This window comes from Bos indicus x Bos taurus, chromosome 26, assembly GCF_003369695.1.
Source record: "Bos indicus x Bos taurus breed Angus x Brahman F1 hybrid chromosome 26, Bos_hybrid_MaternalHap_v2.0, whole genome shotgun sequence".
In the NCBI taxonomy this organism is placed as follows: Eukaryota; Metazoa; Chordata; class Mammalia; order Artiodactyla; family Bovidae; genus Bos; species Bos indicus x Bos taurus.
This window is the reverse complement of record NC_040101.1, coordinates 35044967-35065511: the sequence shown is the minus strand read 5'-3', so window position 1 is coordinate 35065511 and position 20545 is coordinate 35044967. Positions and strand designations below refer to the sequence as shown.

The 20545-nt window shown below is 39.1% G+C and overlaps 1 protein-coding gene across 1 annotated transcript in view; it reads left to right on the top strand.

Annotated features, from left to right (window-relative positions):
• LOC113884486 (cytochrome P450 2C9-like) overlaps positions 1-18816 on the top strand; it is a 63316-nt gene extending 44500 nt beyond the window's left edge. The window contains exons 7-9 of the mRNA XM_027529109.1: positions 2916-3103; positions 17128-17269; positions 18235-18816. Coding sequence (XP_027384910.1) covers positions 2916-3103; positions 17128-17269; positions 18235-18416 — 512 coding nt within the window. The 3' untranslated portion in view covers positions 18417-18816. The remainder of the gene's footprint in view (positions 1-2915; positions 3104-17127; positions 17270-18234) is intronic.
• Positions 18817-20545: the final 1729 nt, after the last annotated feature.

The following is a 20545-nucleotide window of genomic DNA, read 5'->3' as shown; positions in this document are numbered from 1 at the left end:
TGATCCCTGGGTTGGGAAGATCCCCTGGAGGAAGGCATGGCAACCCACTATAGTGTTCTTGCCTGGAAACCCCATTGACAGAGGAGCCCGGCGGGCTACAGTCCATGGGGTCACAGAGAGTCGGACACAGTTGTGTGACTAAGCACAGCACAGAGAAAATTAAGTTGTGTCCTAAATATCAGAAAAGGAAGATACATAATTAGGAAAAGTTATTTATATCCCTACCATCCTGTAAGTTTCAGCATTTAGAAGTAGCAGGTGTCAAACAGAATAGGGGGAGACAAAGGCTGATAAAAGTAGCTCATCTAGCCACAGCTCTTTGACAACTCCTTAGTGGCTCAGAAGGTAAAGAATCTGACTGCAATGCAGGAGACCCAGGTTCAATCCCTGGGTCGGAAAGATCCCCTGGAGAAGGGAAAGGTAATCCACTCCAGTATTCTTCCCTGGAAAATTCCATGGACAGAGGAACCTGGAAGGCTCCAGTCCATGGGATCACAGAGTTGGACATAACTGAGACACTAACACTTTCACTTTATCAGATCACTGTGTTCCCCCAATAGAATGAGAGAGGTTTACTCTCTACAGAAGTGGTATCTAAGAGGCCCTACACCCAGGACACTGGGCAGAGACAGGAGGAAATAGTGTGGCATGGAAGAAAGTTTAGGGAAGAATCCACATCTTGAATTCAGACTCAGCTCCGTTCTGCACCCTGCTTCCTGAAATTCAGCAGCAAGAGAAAAACTCCAGAGCATGAACACTCTGGAGAAAAGACCTCTAACTATTGCCATGTAGATAGATAATTCTCTTGATATGTCTAGCAGAGTGAATGAAATAAAAACATTCACCTCAAGACAGAGGGTCATGAAATTTCAGAACACCAGGATAAAAGAGAAAATTGCAAAAACTTTCAGAGAAATGTAGCAGGTCATAGATAAAGGATTAGAGTTCACAACAGCATCAGAATTCAAGAGCAACTATCAAACTGGGTATTGATTTTATAAAGGGTGTTTTCAGACCAGTGTGTTTGACAAAATTTTTACCTACTCTTTCCCTTTTCTCATCCAAATGCCTGAAGTCATGTCATAGGAAATCATGGCTCCAGAAATCTTGAGAACTCATGAAGGAGAATGAAAGTGTCAGGGCTATTGCTAGGTATCAGGCATAGAAAATATCTGCTTCAAAATGGATTAGATAGATAAAGCAGCTATGAAGGGAGAGACCAAACAATAGAGAAGTAATTGATGATCTGAGATTTCCTTATAAAAGGAAAATTATTATTTGGAGTTTGGAATATTTATCTCAGTATTTGGAAATAATTGTAGATCAAGATGCAGAAATTTATAAGATGAAATAGACATATTTAAGTCCAAGAAAATATAAAAAATGAAACATAATCATAGTTTTCTGATCAGGAAACTTTGTTTATGTAGTCAGAATGATGATAAAATGAAATTCTAACAGCCAAAAGTTGTGATCTAAATATATTGGGGGAAATGGAGTAACAGGAATTATGTGTGTTCTGTATGAAGTGGAGATGGAGCTATACTAATAAATTCTCATCTCCCACAGGACAATATTGTCTAGAAATAGGTATGTTAAAAATAGAAACAGTGAATTATTATTTAGAAATATAGCATCAATTTCAGAAGAAACTGCTAGAATACTCAGTGTGGTGGCTTATGGAAATTGGAAGATGAAAAGAGTATCATTGCAAATTGTACAAATACACAAAATGTATAATTTAACATTTCTACCTCTATATTATTTTGTTAAAAATTAACATCTGATTCCTATTTTTCTTTCAGCAAGGACTATAATGTCTTGAGGTTATGTTTGGTTTATATTTTGAAACAGTTCATCATTTGTTTTATCATATATGTTAATATAGAGATATGTATAGATGTATCTTAAGCCTAGTTTGTAGGAAACGTGCACACATCTATATTACAGTCATTTTCTCTCTATGTCTGGGTGTAGTTCTGGGCATTTAACTGATTTTTTTTTTTTTTAATTTTTGTTTATTTATTCATTTAGTTTTGGCTCTGCTGGGTCTTTGTTGTTGCATGTGGACTTTCTCTAGTTTTAGCAACTGTGGGCTACTTTCTATTTGCTGCATTCAGGCTTATCATTGTAGTGGCTTCTCTTGTGGAGCACAGGCTCTAGGGCACACAGGCTTCAGTAGTTACAACACATAGGCTCAGTAATTGCAAGGCACGGGCTCAGTTGCCCCACAGTATATGGAATCTTCCCAGACCAGAGATTAAACATGTGCTCCCTGCATTGGCAGGCAGATTCTTTTCCACTGGACCACCAGGGGAGTCCTAACTGATGTTTATAATGATGTTGGAATACCTTCATAATGCCTCGTGTATCCCTGAACTCAGTCCTAAATATTCATTGGAAGGACTGATGCTGAAGCAGAAACTCCAATACTTTGGCCACCTCATGCAAAGAGTTGACTCATTGGAAAAGACCTTGAGGGATGGTACGGGGAGGGAGGAGTGGGGAGGGTTCAGGATGGGGAACACATGTATACCTGTGGCGGATTCATGTTGATATATGGCAAAAACAATACAATATTGTCAAGTTAAAAAATAAAAATAAAATCAGCACCTGGAAAAAAAAAAACAAAACAAAACAAAAGGAAAAGACCCTGATGCTGGGAAAGTTTGAAGGCGGGAGGAGACGGAGATGACAAAGGGTGAGATGGTTGGATGGCATCACCAACTCAATGGACATGAGTTTGAACAAGCTCCGGGAGTTGGTAATGGACAGGGAAGTCTAGTGTACTGAGGTCCATGGGGTCGCAAAGAGTCGGACATGACTGAGCGACCGAACTGAACTGATCCCTGAATTGGTATGCAAATGTGATATGCATTTTTCTTTTTTGCATTAGTCATACTATCTCTTATCAGCTAAGGTCCAGGAAGAGATTGACCATGTGATTGGAAGACACCGGAGCCCCTGCATGCAGGACAGAAGCCACATGCCCTACACGGATGCTGTGGTCCACGAGATCCAGAGATACATTGACCTGGTCCCTTCCAGTCTGCCCCATATGGTGACCCATGACATTGAACTCAGAAACTATATCATCCCCAAGGTTAGATTGGTTTCTCTTACAGTGACTTCAGTGGTCTTGACATTCCCATTTCATGGTATTGAAAGGTTGTTGTTGAATCACACGAAGACACCGGGATTCTTGGCCCCCAGAGGAGAACTCAATCTGGGGCCAGAGACGAGGCTTGATCGCTCAGAGCTTTTGTGTAATAAAGTTTTATTAAAGTATAAAGGAGATAGAGAAAGCTTCTGACATAGGCATCAGAAGGGGGCAGAAAGAGTACCCACTTGCTAGTGTTAGCAATGAAGTTATATACTTGCCAATGAATCCAAAGAATGTCTGGAGGTTGTAAAGACCTCACCAGACCTACTCCCATAATTTACATTTTAAGATAACAGAATTAGCCAGAAGGTTTAATCCAGAGACTGTGCTCAGGCAGGACACATTATTGTTATATAATCCTTGTAAAGACCAGGTCTACTCCCATAATTTACATTTTAAGATAACAGAATTAGCCAGAAGGTTTAATCCAGAGATTGTCCTCAGGCAGGACACATTATTGTTATATAATCCTAAGGAATGTAGAGAAGGAAAAAAAAGTTTGTCCTTTCTTCCTCCTTGAGAATTCCAGACCCCTCTCTCCTTGGGGACCCCTAGACTCCTTATCAACCTGCCTAGGAAATGACTTTCTCAGTATGGGTGCAATCCTTAATGAACACAGATGAGAGAAGCACAAAAATCATATGTGTAGCAATTCAATGGTTTGTGTATTGTTTCCAGGTTAGTCTAGAAAGTTTATAACAGATTTTGACAGGTAGCAGTGTAAGTCTTCCAAATTTGTTCTGCTTTGTTAATATTGTTTTCCTGATCTTAGCTGTTTACTTTTCCAAACAATGTTAGTACTGGTTTGTCAATTTATCAAAGCTCCCTGCTGGGATTTTTATCAGTGTTATATTTGATCTATTTAGAAAGGTTTAACATCATGACTCATTTTATCTTTGTGTTAATAAATATGGTATATACTTCCAGTTTTGGGGGGTTTATAGTTCTCTCAAATTTTTTCAGTGTACTGATTGGCTTGCAAATCTTTTGTTGTTTTGTTTCCCCCCTAGGTGCTTAATATCATTCTTGCTTTTATAAACTTTTTAGTCTTTTCTATTTCTTTTATCTGGAATATGGGAATATAATCAGCTTTTATCATTTGATGATTTTAATGGTAAGAAACTTGATAATTTTAAAATCATTACTAATAATCTTTCTCTAAATTAATTGCAATTTCTATATACATTGCCCTGTAATCTGGGTTAATATCCGTGTTTCATCTTTGTTTCATTTCTGATCTATGGGAGAGTGGAGGTTAACCTCTCACTACTGAGCATGTTTTATGTACATTTTGGTAGATTTTAAAACTTAGATTAGGAAAATTTACCCTCTTTATTTTTTATGATTTATAGGTTATAATTGCTATATAATTTTTTCATATTGATTTCTACAACTATTGCTATGATTGTATGGCCCCAATTTCCCACTAAATATACATACTATAAATATACACACAGCTGAATTTGGTTTGCTACATTTTGTTCAGAACTTTGCTGTTTAGAGTAAAGAATTTTGGTCTATATTTCTTCCTCAAAATTTTCTTGTCAGATTTCTGATATTGAGATAATGTTGTCCTTATAAAGTGAGATGAGAAATGTTCCCTATGGTGGACATATTTTATAAGTTTTCCCCTCTTCTACTTGTGGTCACCTAGCTGTGCCTTTGAAGTGCCTAATAACTTTTTGTCGAGTATCAATTGTTATAAATGAGAAAATGCTGAGTTTCAGACGATGTTTATATTCTTCCACAAAAAGTTCATCCTTCTCCTAGTGGATATTTGGAATGATATAACACCTCCCTTTTAAATAAAATGTGGGCATTGATATAAACTAAAATTATTAATAACTTTAGATGTTAAGGCGGTGGAAGCATGAGTCTTAACCATTGGACCACCAGGGAGGTCCCCCCAGCCTGTATTTCAAATTTTCCCACTTTTACTGGAATATCCTTTATGGTCTTTTTTTCCCTTTTTAATTCAATATCCAGCCAAAGAACAAGCATGAAATCTGGCTATCTTCACTTTTTAGTCTTCCATTATGAGTTCTCTTTGCCCTCTTTGTTTTCTTTTAGTACATTTCACTTTGTGAAGTGTCCAGGCCAATACTCATGTAAAATATTCTTCAAGCTGGTTCTCTAGAAATTAGATTCCAGTTATGATTCGGCAAGAGAACTACATAGGTGCTTTGTGTTTCCCACTGAAATTCGTTGGGAAGGTGGGAGGCCACATTATGTCATTTATCTCGTTATCAGTTATGCACTGTTGTTCACATAATAAAATAGTATCTGTCAGGTTTTTCCATGGCCTATATTCTGGCTTTTTTTTACACTTAATTAATAAAAATCTATGGCATAGTACTAGAACTTGGTAAATTTCATGCTTATCATTCACCCTACATTTTTAGCATTAATAGGTAAATGTTGCTTAAGTCGGTGACCCTAAGCTGAATTGTTATAAAATGATTTTTCTATTTTTTCATCCTTTCTGTATGTTTCTTTTTTAATTTTATTTTTTAATTAATTAATTTATTGATTTAACTTTACAATATTGTATTGGTTTTGCCATACATTGACTTGGATCTGCCATGAGTGTACATGTGTTTCCCATCCTGAACCCCCCCTCCCACCTCCTTCCCCATCCCATCCCTCTGGGTCATCCCAGTGCACCAGCCCCAAACACCTTGTATCATGCATTCATCAAACCTGGACTGACGATTCATTTCACATATGATATTTTACATGTTTCATTGCCATTCTCCCATATCATCCTGCCCTCACCCTCTCCCACAGAGTCCAAAAGACTGTTCAATACATCTGTGTCTCTTTTGCTATCTCACATACAGGGTTATTGTTACCTTCTTTCTAAATTCCACATTATGCATTAGTATACTATATTGGTGTTTTTCTTTCTGGCTTACTTCACTCTGTACAATAGACTCCAGTTTCATCCACCTCATTAGAACTGATTCAAATGTATTCTTTTTAATGGCTGAGTGATATTCCATTGTGTGTATATACCACAGCTTTCTTATCCATTCATCTGTTGATGGATATCTAGCTTGCTTCCATGTCCTGGCTATTATAAACAGTCCTGCGATGGACATTGGGGTACATGTGTCTCTTTTGACTCTGGTTTCCTCAGTGTGTATGCCCAGCAGTGGGATTGCTGGGTCATAAGACAGCTCTATTTACAGTTTTTTAAGGAATATCCACACTGTTCTCCATAGAGGCTGTACTAGTTTGTATTCCCACCAACAGTATAAGAGGGTTCCCTTTTCTCCACACCTTCTCCAGCATTTATTGCTTGTAGACTTTTGGATAGCAGCCATTCTGACAGGCATGAAATGGTACCTCATTGTGGTTTCGATTTGCATTTCTCTGATAATGAGTGATGTTGAGCATCTTTTCATGTGTTTGTTAGCCATCTGTATGTCTTCTTTGGAGAAATGTGTTTAGTTCTTTGGCCCATTTTTTGATTGGGTTGTTTATTTTTCTGGAATTGAGCTGCAGGAGTTGCTTGTATATTTCTGAGATTAATTCTTTGTCAGTTGCTTCATTTGCTATTATTTTCTCCCATTCTGAAGGCTGTCTTTTCACCTTGCTTATAGTTTCCTTTGTTGTGCAGAAGCTTTTAATTTTAATTAGGTCCCATTTGTTTATTTTTGCTTTTATTTCCAATATTCTAGGAGGTGAGTCATAGAGGATCCTGCTGTGGTTTATATCGGAGAGTGTTTTGCCTATGTTTTCTTCTAGGAGTTTAACAGTTTCTGGTCTTATGTTTAGCTCTTTAATCCATTTTGAGTTTATTTTAGTGTATGGTGTTAGAAAGTGTTCTAGTTTCATTCTTTTACAAGTGGTTGACCAGTTTTCCCAGCACCACTTGTTAAAGAGACTGTCTTTTCTCCATTGTATATTCTTGGCTCCTTTGCCAAAGATAAGGTGTCCACAGGTGTGTGGATTTATCTCTGGGCTTTCTATTTTGTTCCATTGATCTATATTTCTGTCTTTGTGCCAGTACCATACTGTCTTGATGACTGTGGCTTTGTAGTAGAGCCTGAAGTCAGGTAGGTTGATTCCTCCAGTTCCATTCTTCTTTCTCAAGATTGCTTTGGCTATTCGAGGTTTTTTGTATTTGCATACAAATTGTGAAATTATTTGTTCTAGCCCTCTGAAAAATACCATTGGTAGCTTGATAGGGATTGCACTGAATCTATAGATTGCTTTGGGTAATGTACTCATTTTCACTATATTGATACTTCCAATCCATGAACACAGTATATTTTTCCATTTATTTGTGTTCTCTTTGATTTCCTTCACCAGTGTTTTATAGTTTTCTATATATAGTTCTTTTGTTTCTCTAGGTCAATATATTTCTAAGTATTTTATTCTTTTCGTTGCAAAGGTGAATGGAATTGTTTCCTTAATTTCTCTTTCTTTTCTTTTTTTTTTTAATTTTATTTTATTTTTAAACTTTACAATATTGTATTAGTTTTGCCAAATATCGAAATGAATCTGCCACAGGTATACCCGCGTTCCCCATCCTGACCCCTCCTCCCTCCTCCCTCCCCTACCCTCCCTCTGGGTCGTCCCAGTGCACCAGCCCCAAGCATCCAGTACCGTGCATCGAACCTGGACCGGCGACTCGTTTCATACATGATATTATACATGTTTCAATGCTATTCTCCCAAATCTCCCCACCCTCTCCCTCTCCCACAGAGTCCATAAGACTGATCTATACATCGGTGTCTCTTTTGCAGTCTCGTACACAGGGTTATTGTTACCATCTTTCTAAATTCCATATATATGCGTTAGTATACTGTATTGGTGTTTTTCTTTCTGGCTTACTTCACTCTGTATAATAGGTTCCAGTTTCATCCATCTCATTAGAACTGATTCAAATGTATTCTTTTTAATGGCTGAGTAATACTCCATTGTGTATATGTACCACAGCTTTCTTATCCATTCATCTGCTGATGGGCATCTAGGTTGCTTCCATGTCCTGGCTATTATAAACAGTGCTGTGATGAACATTGGGGTACACGTGTCTCTTTCCCTTCTGGTTTCCTCAGTGTGTATGCCCAGCAGTGGGATTGCTGGATCATAAGGCAGTTCTATTTCCAGTTTTTTTAAGGAATCTCCACACTGTTCTCCATAGTGGCTGTACTAGTTTGCATTCCCACCAACAGTGTAAGAGGGTTCCCTTTTCTCCACACCCTCTCCAGCATTTATTGCTTGTAGACTTTTGGATCGCAGCCATTCTGACTGGCGTGAAATGGTACCTCATAGTGGTTTTGATTTGCATTTCTCTGATAATGAGTGATGTTGAGCATCTTTTCATGTGTTTGTTAGCCATCTGTATGTCTTCTTTGGAGAAATGTCTATTTAATTCTTTGGCCCATTTTTTGATTGGGTCATTTATTTTTCTGGAGTTGAGCTGTAGGAGTTGCTTGTATATTTTTGAGATTAGTTGTTTGTCCGTTGCTTCATTTGCTATTATTTTCTCCCATTCTGAAGGCTGCCTTTTCACCTTGCTAATAGTTTCCTTTGTTGTGCAGAAGCTTTTAAGTTTAATTAGGACAGAAATATTGATCAATGGAACAAAATAGAAAGCCCAGAGATAAATCCACGCACCTATGGACACCTTATCTTTGACAAAGGAGGCAAGAATATACAATGGATTAAAGACAATCTCTTTAACAAGTGGTGCTGGGAAAACTGGTCAACCACTTGTAAAAGAATGAAACTAGAACACTTTCTAATACCTTACACAAAAATAAACTCAAAATGGATTAAAGATCTAACTGTAAGACCAGAAACTATAAAACTCCTAGAGGAGAACATAGGCAAAACACTCTCCGACATACATCACAGCAGGATCCTCTATGACCCACCTCCCAGAATATTGGAAATAAAAGCAAAAATAAACTAATGGGACCTAATTAAACCTAATTTCTCTTTCTGTTTTCTCGTTGTTAGTGTATATGAATGCAAGGGATGGCTGTGTGTTAATTTTATATCCTGCAACTTTACTATATTCATTGATTAGCTCTAGTAATTTTTTGGTGGAGTCTTTAGGGTTTTCTATGTAGAGGATCATGTCATCTATATACAGTCAGAGTTTTACTTCTTCTTTTCCAATCTGGATTCCTTTTCATTTTCTGCTCTGATGGCTGTGGTCAGAACTTCCAAAACTATGTTGAATAGTCGTGGTGACAGTGGGCACCCTCGTCTTGTTCCTGACTTTAAGGGAAATGCTTTCAAATTTTTCACCATTGAGGATAATGTTTGCTGTGGGTTTGTCATATATAGCTTTTATTATGTTGAGGTATGTTCCTTCTATACCTGATTTCTGCAGGGTTTTTGTCGTAAACGGATGTTGAATTTTGTCAAAGGTTTTCTCTGCATCTATTGAGATAATCATATGGTTTTTATCTTTCAATTTGTTAATGTGGTGTATTACATTGATTTATTTGCAGATATTGTATAATCCTTGCATCCCTGTGATAAAGCCCACTTGGTCATGATGTATGATCTTTTTAATGTGTTATTGGATTCTGTTTGCTAGAATTTTGTTAAGGATTTTTGCTTCTATGTTCGTCAGTGATATTGGCCTGTAGTTTTCTTTTTTTTGTGACATCTTTGTCAGGTTTTGGTATTAGGGTGATGGTGGCCTCATAGAATGAGTTTGGAAGCTTACCTTCCTCTGCGATTTTCTGGTGGAGAAGGAAATGGCAACCCACTCCAGTACTCTTGCCTGGAGAATCCCATGGAGGGTGGAGCCTGGTAGACTATAGTCCACGGGGCCGCAAAGAGTCAGACACAACTTCTGGAATTTTCTGGAAGAGTTTGAGTAGGATAGGTGTTAGTTCTTCTCTAAATTTTTGGTAGAATTCAGCTGTGAAGCCGTCTGTTCTGGGCTTTTGTTTGTTGGAAGATTTCTGATTACAGTTTCAATTTCCGTGCTTGTGATGGGTCTGTTAAGATTTTCTATTTCTTCCTGGTTTAATTTTGGAAAGTTGTAATTCTCTAAGAATTTGTCCATATTTTCCAAGTTGTCCACTTTATTTACATATCAGATCAGATCAGTCGCTCAGTCGTGTCCGACTCTTTGCAACCCCATGAATCGCAGCACGTCAGGCCTCCCTGTCCATCACCAACTCCCAGAGTTCACTCAGACTCACGTCCATCGAGTCAGTGATGCCATCCAGCCATCTCATTCTCTGTCGTCCCCTTCTCCTCCTGCCCCCAGTCCGTCCCAGCATCAGAGTCTTTTCCAATGAGTCAACTCTTCGCATGAGGTGGCCAAAGTATTGGAGTTTCAGCTTTAGCATCATTCCTTCCAAAGAAATCCCAGGGCTGATCTTCTTCAGAATGGACTGGTTGGATCTCCTTGCAGTCCAAGGGACTCTCAAGAGTCTTCTCCAACACCACAGTCCAAAAGCATCAATTCTTTGATGCTCAGCCTTCTTCAAAGTCCAACTCTCACATCCATACATGACCACTGGAAAAACCATAGCCTTGACTAGATGAACCTTTGTTGGCAAAGTAATGTCTCTGCTTTTGAATATGCTATCTAGGTTGGTCATAACTTTCCTTCCAAGGAGTAAGTGCCTTTTAATTTCATGGCTGCAGTCACCATCTGTAGTGATTTTGGAGCCCCCCAAAATAAAGTCTGACACTGTTTCCACTGTTTCCCCATCTATTTCCCATGAAGTGGTGGGACCGGATGCCGTGATCTTTGTTTTCTGAATGTCGAGCTTTAAGCCAACTTTTTCACTCTCCACTTTCACTTTCATCAAGAGGCTTTTTAGTTCTTATTCACTTTCTGCCATAAGGGTGGTGTCATCTGCATATCTGAGGTTATTGATATTTCTCCCGGCAATATTGAGTCCAGCTTGTGTTTCTTCCAGTCCAGTGTTTCTCTTGATGTACTCTGCATAGACGTTAAATAAGCAGGGTGACAATATACAGCCTTGATGAACTCCTTTTCCTATTTGGAACCAGTCTGTTGTTCCATGTCCAGTCCTAACTGTTGCTTCCTGACCTGCATACAAATTTCTCAAGAGGCAGATCAGGTGGTCTGGTATTCCCATCTCTTTCAGAATTTTCCACCGTTTATTGTGATCCACAGAGTCAAAGGCTTTGACATAGTCAATAAAGCAGAAATTGATGTTTTTCTGGAACTCTCTTGCTTTTTCGATGATCCAGCGGATGTTGGCAATTTGATCTCTGGTTCCTCTGCCTTTTCCAAATCCAGCTTGAACATCAGGAAGTTCACGGTTCACATATTGCTGAAGCCTGGCTTGGAGAATTTTGAGCATTACTTTACTAGCTTGTGAGATGATAATAGTCTCTTATGATCGTTTGTATTTCTGTGTTGTCTGTTATGATCTTTCCATTTTCATTTCTAATTTTGTTGATTTGATTTTTCTCCCTTTGATGATGATTTTTCTCCCTTTCTTGATGAGTCTGGTTAATGGTTTGTCAATTTTATTTATCTTCTCAAAGAACCATCTTTTGGTTTTGTTGATTTTAGCTATAGTCTCTTTTGTTTCTTTTGCATTTATTTCTCCCCTAATTTTTAAGATTTCTTTCCTTCTACTAACGCTGGGGTTCATAATTTCTTCATTTTCAAGTTGCTTTAGGTGTAGAGTTAGGTTATTTATTTGACTTTTTTCTTGTTTCTTGAGGTATGCCTGTATTGCTATGAACCTTCCCCTTAGCACTGCTTTTACACTGTCCCATACGTTTGGAGTTGTTGTGTTTTCATTTTCATTCATTTCTATGCATATTTTGATTTCTTTTTTAATTTATTCTGTGATTTTTTTGGTTATTCAGCAGCATGTTTTTCAGCCTCCGTATGTTTTGATTTTTAATAGTTTTTCTCCTGTAATTAAGATCTAATCTTACTGCATTGTGGCCAGAAAAGGTGCTTGGAATGATTTCAATTTTTTTGAATTTACCAAGGCTAGATTTATGGCCCAGGATGTGATCTATCCTGGAGAAGCTTCCGTGTGTGCTTGAGAAAAAGGTGAAATTCATTGTTTTGGGGTAAAATGTCCTATACATATCAATTAGGTCTAACTGGTCTATTTTGTCATTTAAAGTTTGTGTTTCCTTGTTAATTTTGTTTAGTTGATCTATCCATAGGTGTGAGTGGGGTATTAAAGTCTCCCACTGTTATTGTATTATTGTTAATTCTCCCTTTCATACTTGTTAGCATTTGTCTTACATATTGTGGTGCTCCTATGTTGGGTGCATATATATTTATCATGGCTATATCTTCTTTGATCATTATGTAGTGTCCTTCTTTGTCTCTTTTCACATCCTTTGTTTTAGTCTATTTTATCTGATATGAGTATTGCTACTCCTGCTTTCCTTTGTTCTCTATTTGTGTGGAATATCTTTTTCCAGCCCTTCACTTTCAGTCTGTATGTGTCCCTTGTTTCTAGGTTTGTCTCTTGTAGACAACATATATAGGGGTCCTGTTTTTGTATCCATTCAGCCAGTCTTTGTCTTTTGGTTGGGGCATTCAACCCACTTACATTTAAGGTAATTCTTGATAAGTATGATCCCATTGCCATTTACTTTATTGTTTTGGGTTCGAGTTTATACACCCTGTCTGTGTTTCCTGTCTAGAGAAGATCCTTTAGCATTTGTTGGAGAGCTGGTTTGGTGGTGCTGAATTCTCTCAGCTTTTGCTTGTCTGTAAAGCTTTTGATTTCTGCTTCATATTTGAATGAGATCCTTGCTGGGTACAGAAATCTGGGCTGTAGGTTATTTTCTTTCATCACTTTAAGTATGCCCTGCCATTCCCTTCTGGCCTGAAGTGTTTTTATTGAAAGATCAGCTGTTATCCTTATGGGAATCCTCTTGTGTGTTATTTGTTTTTTTCCCTTGCTGCTTTTAATATTTGTTCTTCGTGTTTTATCTTTGTTAATTTGATTAATATGTGTCTTGGGTTGTTTCATCTTGGGTTTATCCTGTTTGGGAATCTCTGGGTTTCCTGGACTTGGGTGATTATTTCCTTCCCCCATTTTTGGGAAGTTTTCAATCTCTGGGTTTCCTGGACTTGGGTGATTATTTCCTTCCCCTATTTTTGGAAAGTTTTCAACTATTATCTTTTCAAGTATTTTCTCATGGTCTTTCTTTTTGTCTTCTTCTTCTGGGACTCCTATGATTTGAATGTTGGGGTGTTTAACATTGTCCCAGAGGTCTCTGAGATTGTCCTCATTTCTTTTAATTCTTTTTTCCTCTATGTTTCATTTATTTCTACCATTCTATCTACTACCTCACTTATCCTATCTTCTGCCTCCCTTATTCTACTTTTGTTTCCCTCCAGAGTGTTTTTTATCTCATTTATTGCATTATTCAGTATATATTAACTCTTTTTTATTTCTTCTAGGTCCTTGTTAAACCTTTCTTGCATCTTCTTGATCCTTGTCTCCAGTCTATTTATCTATATCTCCAATTTTTTTTCAAGATTTTGGATCATTTTCACTATCATTATTTGGAATTCTTTATCAGGTAGATTCCCTATCTCTTTCTCTTTTGTTTGGTTTGCTGGGCATTTATCCTGTTCCTTTACCTGCTGGGTATTTTTCTGCCTTTTCATCTTGTTTATATTGCTGCATTTGGGGGTGGTGTTTCTGTATTCTGCCGTTTGGTGGTTCCTGTTTATTGTGGAAGTTCCTCACTGTTGGTGGGGTTGGATGGGTGGCTTGTCAAGGTTTCTGGTTAAGGAAGCTTGTGTCAGTGTACTGGTGGGTGGAGCTGGATTTTTTCTTTCTGGAGTGCAATGAAGTGTTCAGTAAAATTTTGAGATGTCAATGGGCTTGGTGTGACTTTGGTCAGCCTGTATATTGCGGCTCAGAGTTATGTTCCTATGTTTCTGGAGAATTTGAGTGTTATGTCTTGCTCTGGAGCTTGTTGGCCCTTGGGTGGTGCTTGGTTTCAGTGTAGGTATGGAAGCATTTGATGAGCTCCTATCGATTAATGTTCCCTGGGTTCAGGAGTTCTCTGGTGTTCTCAGGATTTGGCCTTAAGCCTCCTGCCTCTGGTTTTCAGTCTTATTCTTACAGTAGCCTCAAGACTTCACCTTCTATACAGCACCAGTGATAAACCATTGATGTAAATGATGAAAAGTTTCTCCACAGTGATGGGCACCTGGAGAGGTACACAGAGTTACGTGGACAAGAGAAGAGGGAGGAGGGAGATAGACGTGACCAGGAGGAGAAGAGGGGGAATCAAAAGGGAAGAGAGCAAGCTAGCCAGTAATCACTTCCCTATGTGCTCTCCACAGTCTGGATCCCCCAGAGATGTTCATGGAGTTGCACATAGAAGAGAAGAGGGAGGAAGGAGACAGAGGTGACTAGGAGGATAAAAGGGGGAATCAAAAGGAGAGCAACAGATCCAGCCAGTAATCAGTTCCCTGAGTGTTCTCCACAGCCCAGAACACACAAAGAGATTCACTGATTTGGGTAGAGAAGAAAAGGGGAAGGGGTGAAATAGAGGCGACCTGTTGGAGAAAAAGGAGAGTAAAAAGGGGGAGAGAGCAATCAGGCCAGTGATCTCACTCCCAAGTAAAAATGGGTCCTGTAGATTGGGTTCTTAAAGGTACAAAGTTGATAACAAATATCAATAAGCAAAGATTAAAAATCTTGAATAAAGGTTAGATTCTCAAAAATACAATATTAAAAAACAAAAACAAAAACCCCCCAAAAACAAAAAACAAACAAAAAAACACAAAGTCACAGAAATTATAAAATATATATATATGAAGTTTGCTTTAAAAATAGAGTCTTTCTTTTTTATTTTTGCAAGGTAATAGTAGGTTATAAAAATGAAAATTAAAGGAGTAATGGGGACTTAAAAATAACCAAAAAAATAAAATAAAATAAAAAATTTTTAATTAAAAAAATAATACTAGTAAAAATATATCTAAGAATTTCTCTGGAGCCATTGCGGACAGTGTGGGGTTAGTTCATTTTCAGATAGTTCCTCGGTCTGGCTTGTACTTCTTGCAGTCTATAGGCCCCTTCCTATGTAATCGGTGCTAACTACAGTTTTAATCTATTGCACCTGAACCAAAGCAGTTCCCTCTGTTTATTTTAGCTTCCTCTGTTTACTGATCTCTTCAGTGTCTAATTTCTGCCCTGACACAAGGGGCGCGGTGGTGGTCACTTTTTTTTAGGCTCACTTGTTCAGTCGTGCTTTGGGGAGGGAGGAACACTGCAAACAAATATCACTGGTGTGTGTTCACAGTGATTCAGCCACAGTGAATCACAGCGTGTGTGCTTTCCCAGTCTACACTGCTCAGACTCCATGTTGCTCTGCTGGGAACTGTCTGATGTGGGCCCTGGTTTGCATGCACGTCCCACGTCTAAGCCGCTCAGGTTCATGTTCTTGGGTACTCCACAAAGGCGGACTTTGTTGGGCCTGCATTTTGCACCCATCCCAGGTCCGAGCAACTCAGGTGGCCAGGTCCTTGACACGCGTAGTCACCCTCAGTTGAAGGTTGCGACTTATCTCCTCCCCCGTCCCAGCCACTTGGTTTTCTGGGTGTACAACAGGCGCACTTTCTCAGGTGTGCTGTGTGTCTCTTCTGGGAAGCTGATCTCTGGCTGCCACCCTGCCAGTGGATGTCGACCGTCCAGAATCCCAGAAAGTCTTGGTTATCAAGGAAGTCTGCTTGCAGTTTGGTGTAGGATGCCTCCTTGGGGCCACAATTGCCCCCTTCCAGCTCTGGCTGCCCTCACCTGCCTGTCTCTGACAGGGGATAGACTGGGTCCACAACCAGCTAGCTCTGCTCAGTCCTTTGTTCTGTAAGCATGCCTGGCGGTGGTTAGGGCTTTTCCCAGGATCACAGGATAGCTATTCCACAGTCTGGGTTGCTATCTCAAGCTAGTTTCCTCAGATTGCCCTCAGGGGATTCAGGCCAGGTCCTTATCTTAAGCAGTGCAGCCTGCTCCTCCCTGTTCCTCCCCCGCTTGCTAGTGGGGGATGCGAGCCTCTGGGCTGTTGCACAGCTGGAAGTTGCTGTTATGCAGGTAATCTGTGAGTTTTAATTATTTATTTATTTTTCCTCCTGATTATTTTGCCCTCTGAGATTCCAAGGCTCGCCACAGACCCGCCTGGAGAGAGTGTTTCCTGGTGTTTGGAAACTTCTCTTTTTTTAAGACTCCCTTCCCAGGATGGATCTCAGTCCCTACATCTTTTGTCTCTCTTTTTACCTTTTATATTTTGTCCTACCTCCTTTCAAAGACAATGGGCTGCTTTTCTGGGTGCCTGATATCCTCTGCCAGCATTCAGAAGTTGTTCTGTGGAATCTGCTCAGGGCTCAAGTGTTCTTTCGATGAATTTGTGGGGGAGAAAGTGGTCTCCCCGTCCTATTCCTCTGCCATCTTAGGACCGCCCCCCCGCCCTTTCTATATGTTTTTAAGCTAGCATCCATCTCTAATGAACCCTGCCATATACTTTAATACAAACAATCTGCATGGCAATGATAAATACTAGCAGTTGTTATTATACTTATTGTTATTATCACAGAATTTATTATTAATTAGATGAGAAATCTGTTTATAAAAGCCTTATGAACTTATAATCCAGACATCCCAAACTCTAAGAGTCTCCCCGTTTTAAACCATAATCCACATATTAGATGAGTGAAAACTAAAGTAGTGAAATAAGGCAGCTGATGGGGACAGACACCAGTATGATAAGCAGAATGGATTCAGAAGGTCTAACACACTAGGATCCATGAACTCACCACTTCAAATACCACTGTCACTTGCCTTAAGCTTATTCCTTATTTATTACTTCTTTGTCTGGCTCAAAATGCCATTGTCTTTCTTTGGACCTAGAATTCCTCACCTGTAGGTCATAATATTGGAATGAATAATTTATAACATTTCTTCCAGTTCCATGACTTCTTTATAATTCAGTTTATCTTCATCTTTTCTTCCCAGGGCACAGGTGTATTAGTATCACTGACTTCTGTGCTGTATGATGACAAAGTATTTCCTAACCCAGAAATGTTTGACCCTGGCCACTTCCTGGATGACAGTGGTAACTTTAAAAAGAGTGACCACTTCATGCCTTTCTCAGCAGGTAACAAAATTTTTTCCTTCGTTACTTCAAAGGACAAGATGCTTTGGGGGCGGGGGTGGGGGGGATCAGTTGGAACTTCTTATAAAATTCCCACTCAGGGGCTGGTTGGACTGCTCTTTTCCTATACTCAGGTGTAGGAATTGCAATGCCCACACACTTTCCCTTCTCATAATATATGCTCTTTATTGCTCTAAGTTACCAAAGCTTTGAAAAGATGACCCAATTCTTTCAAATTCAGAAATAAAATTTGAGCTAGGTGCTGAAAATATAAGAGAAGTGCACCTTATCCATAAGGAACCATGTGTTGTAAAACTTGAAACTTCAAGATGTGTTGAAGAATGATGAAGATGTAGTTAGAGCAGAGAACAGAGGCTGTGAGGAGTAGAAATAAAGATGATAGGGACATCAGACTAAGAACATAAACTACAACTATACTGTGTGTTTCCAGGAGAAGAAAAAGGTTGATGAAAACATGAAATATCAAATTGCATGAGAATTGTTAATGAAGTACTTGGCATAGTGCCAAAGCTCATTAAAAATTTGTGTAAATAAGGGTAGCCATTCTGCTCTGCTAAGTCACATCAGTCGAGTCCGACTCTGTGCGACCCCATAGATGGCAGCCCACCAGGCTCCCCTGTCCCCGGGATTCTCCAGGCAAGAACACTGGAGTGGGTTGCCATTTCCTTCTCCAATGCCAGGGTAGCCATTAAGATATGAAATTATGTGGACAGCATGTGTATCCATTCTATGTCTGCCTATCTAACTGTTGTGGCTTACATTTATCCATTCAACCATTCATCAATTGTTACTTTCTAACCACTGATAAGTAACACATTGGCCAGTTCCTCATGAAACTCCCCCACAGCTGTGAGAGGTTGTAATACCAGATGTGCATGCCAACTCTTTCTAACAACCAGAAACACAGTGTTCAAGGAGTATGTACTCTCTGTGTTTGTTATTTTCAGGAAAACGGATTTGTGCAGGAGAGAGCCTGGCCCGCATGGAGGTGTTTTTATTCCTGACAGCGATTTTACAAAAATTTACTTTGAAATCTGTGGTTGACCCAAAGGACATCGACACCACCCCAATTGCCAATGGGTTCGCTTCTGTGCCACCTCCTTACAAGCTCTGCTTCATTCCTCTGTAAGGACTTGTCTCCTATGATGTTGTCTTCAACTCCTTCTCATCTGAGGCATTGGTCACCTCCTTTCCTCTTCATTCTTCTGCCTAGGAATGCCTTCTCAATCTCTCTTCTTGTTATGGTGCAGTTTCACTGCAGAAATGTATCCGCTATTCTCCATGTCCTGTAACATTTGTATTGGCCGTCACATATGCTAATGCTTTATCTATATAACATTTGTATTGGCCGTCACATATGCTAATGCTTTATCTATATAACATTTGTATTGGCCGTCACATATGCTAATGCTTTATCTATTACCGAGTAGCACTATGCAGTCAATACAAAATAGAACAAGATGATTAGTGTATGGCAATGGAGAGTTATTATTCTATGCATGTTCCTAATTAAAAGCATAATTTGATGAGCCAGTTCTCAGAGTTTCCTTATGGTGTGCCTAATACACGTGAGAAAGGAAGGAAAGTAATTCAAAGAAGTCATGTTGGTCTCATAGTGATCAGCACAGAGGACTACAGAGATTAAGCAGGAAAGTTCTCTTAGCTGCATGTCACCTAGAGTTACTTGAGGTTTGGATTTGCAACTGAAAGAGATTGTGTCCAGGAGTGCCTCAGTAGGAAAATATTGAGATCAGTGATACTAAGGAATTAAATCCAAAGTAAGCCACAGAAAACTACAAATGAAAATTAGAGCAGAAATCAGTGAAATTGCAAACAAGGAATCAGGATAAAAATCAATGAGACCAAAGTTAATTCTCTGAAAAGTTGAATAGAATTGATAAACCCATATGTAACCTATTCCCCACTCCGAGAGAAGACACATTATTAATATCATTGCTAAAAGAGGGACCATAACTTTAAGTCCCAGAGCACTAAAAGGATCATAAGGGATTATTATGAAGCTGTATGCCCACCAGTTTGAGAAGTTCAATGACATAGGTTAATTTCACACACAATCTGTCAAAATTCACATCTGGAAGAGTAACACCAACTAGTTGAAACTAGTTGAAAGACTTCTGTACCCTTAGTGAATGTGAACCTAGCCACATCAAAGCCAGAAAGAGAAGCAGATCCTCTCTCATCACAACTACCAAGCCCAACAATGTGCCCTATAATTGGGCAGGTATCCCCCTCCCAGCTCTCAGCTTCTCCTTGAGGAGCAAAGGAGTTGGCATGCACATCTGACATTCCAACCTCTCACAGCTGTGGGGAGTTTCATGAGGAACTGACCTCTGTGTTACCTGTCTTGGAGCACTGAAAGGACTCAGCAAGCTGTAGATACCTAGGAGTTTCTAGGACATAAGAAGCAGGCTGGGCTAGCACACAGGTTTGAGAGACCTCCAGAATCTCTGGCTGAGCTGATTGGTGAAGTTTTTCTCCTCCATGTGACTAGTCAGTGAAGACTGAAACTGGCTATTGTCTAATGTGCAAACTGCAATGCAGAGAGTCAAGGAAAATTTAGAAAAAAGAGATGTATGATTGACCTAAAACATCATTCAAAATAAGTCATAAAGTTGTTCACTGTGGTCTGGAGAACAGTAAAGAAATGAAGTAGGAATTTCAACAACAGGGCAGAAAATTCAAAGGCGTAAAACAGAAGTCAGAGCTGAAGATTACTTTTTGTATTTAAAAAAATCATTAGAGAATGTAACAATAGACTAGATCAAGCAGAACAAAAGATCAGAAAACTTGAAGATAAGTCATTGGAAATTATTCAGTTGAGAGAAAAAAGAAAAGAAATTTAAGGAACTTATAGAACACTATCAAGTAGATCAATACATGCAGTATAGGAGTCATAGACAGAGCGGAGAGAAAGAGAAAGGACCAGAAAGCTAATTGAAATTAACAATGGCAGAAAACTTCCCACATCTGGAAGAGGAAGTGCACATAGAAGGAAGGAGGTACCAAGCAGGACACCCCTTATTCATGGAATAAAATGGTTACTTCAAGAGAGTGATAGCTTTTTTATTCAAAAGAAGCTGATCTGGTTCTATTAGAGTTAGAACCATGTGAGTTAGACAGGAAGTAGTACTTTGGTTTGTCCTGGTTAAAATGTTCCCCGAGACATGGGTTCATTTAAATTCTAAAGGTTATAGAACCAAACTTTTCTGACTCCAGTTTAATAAGCTGACACTGTAA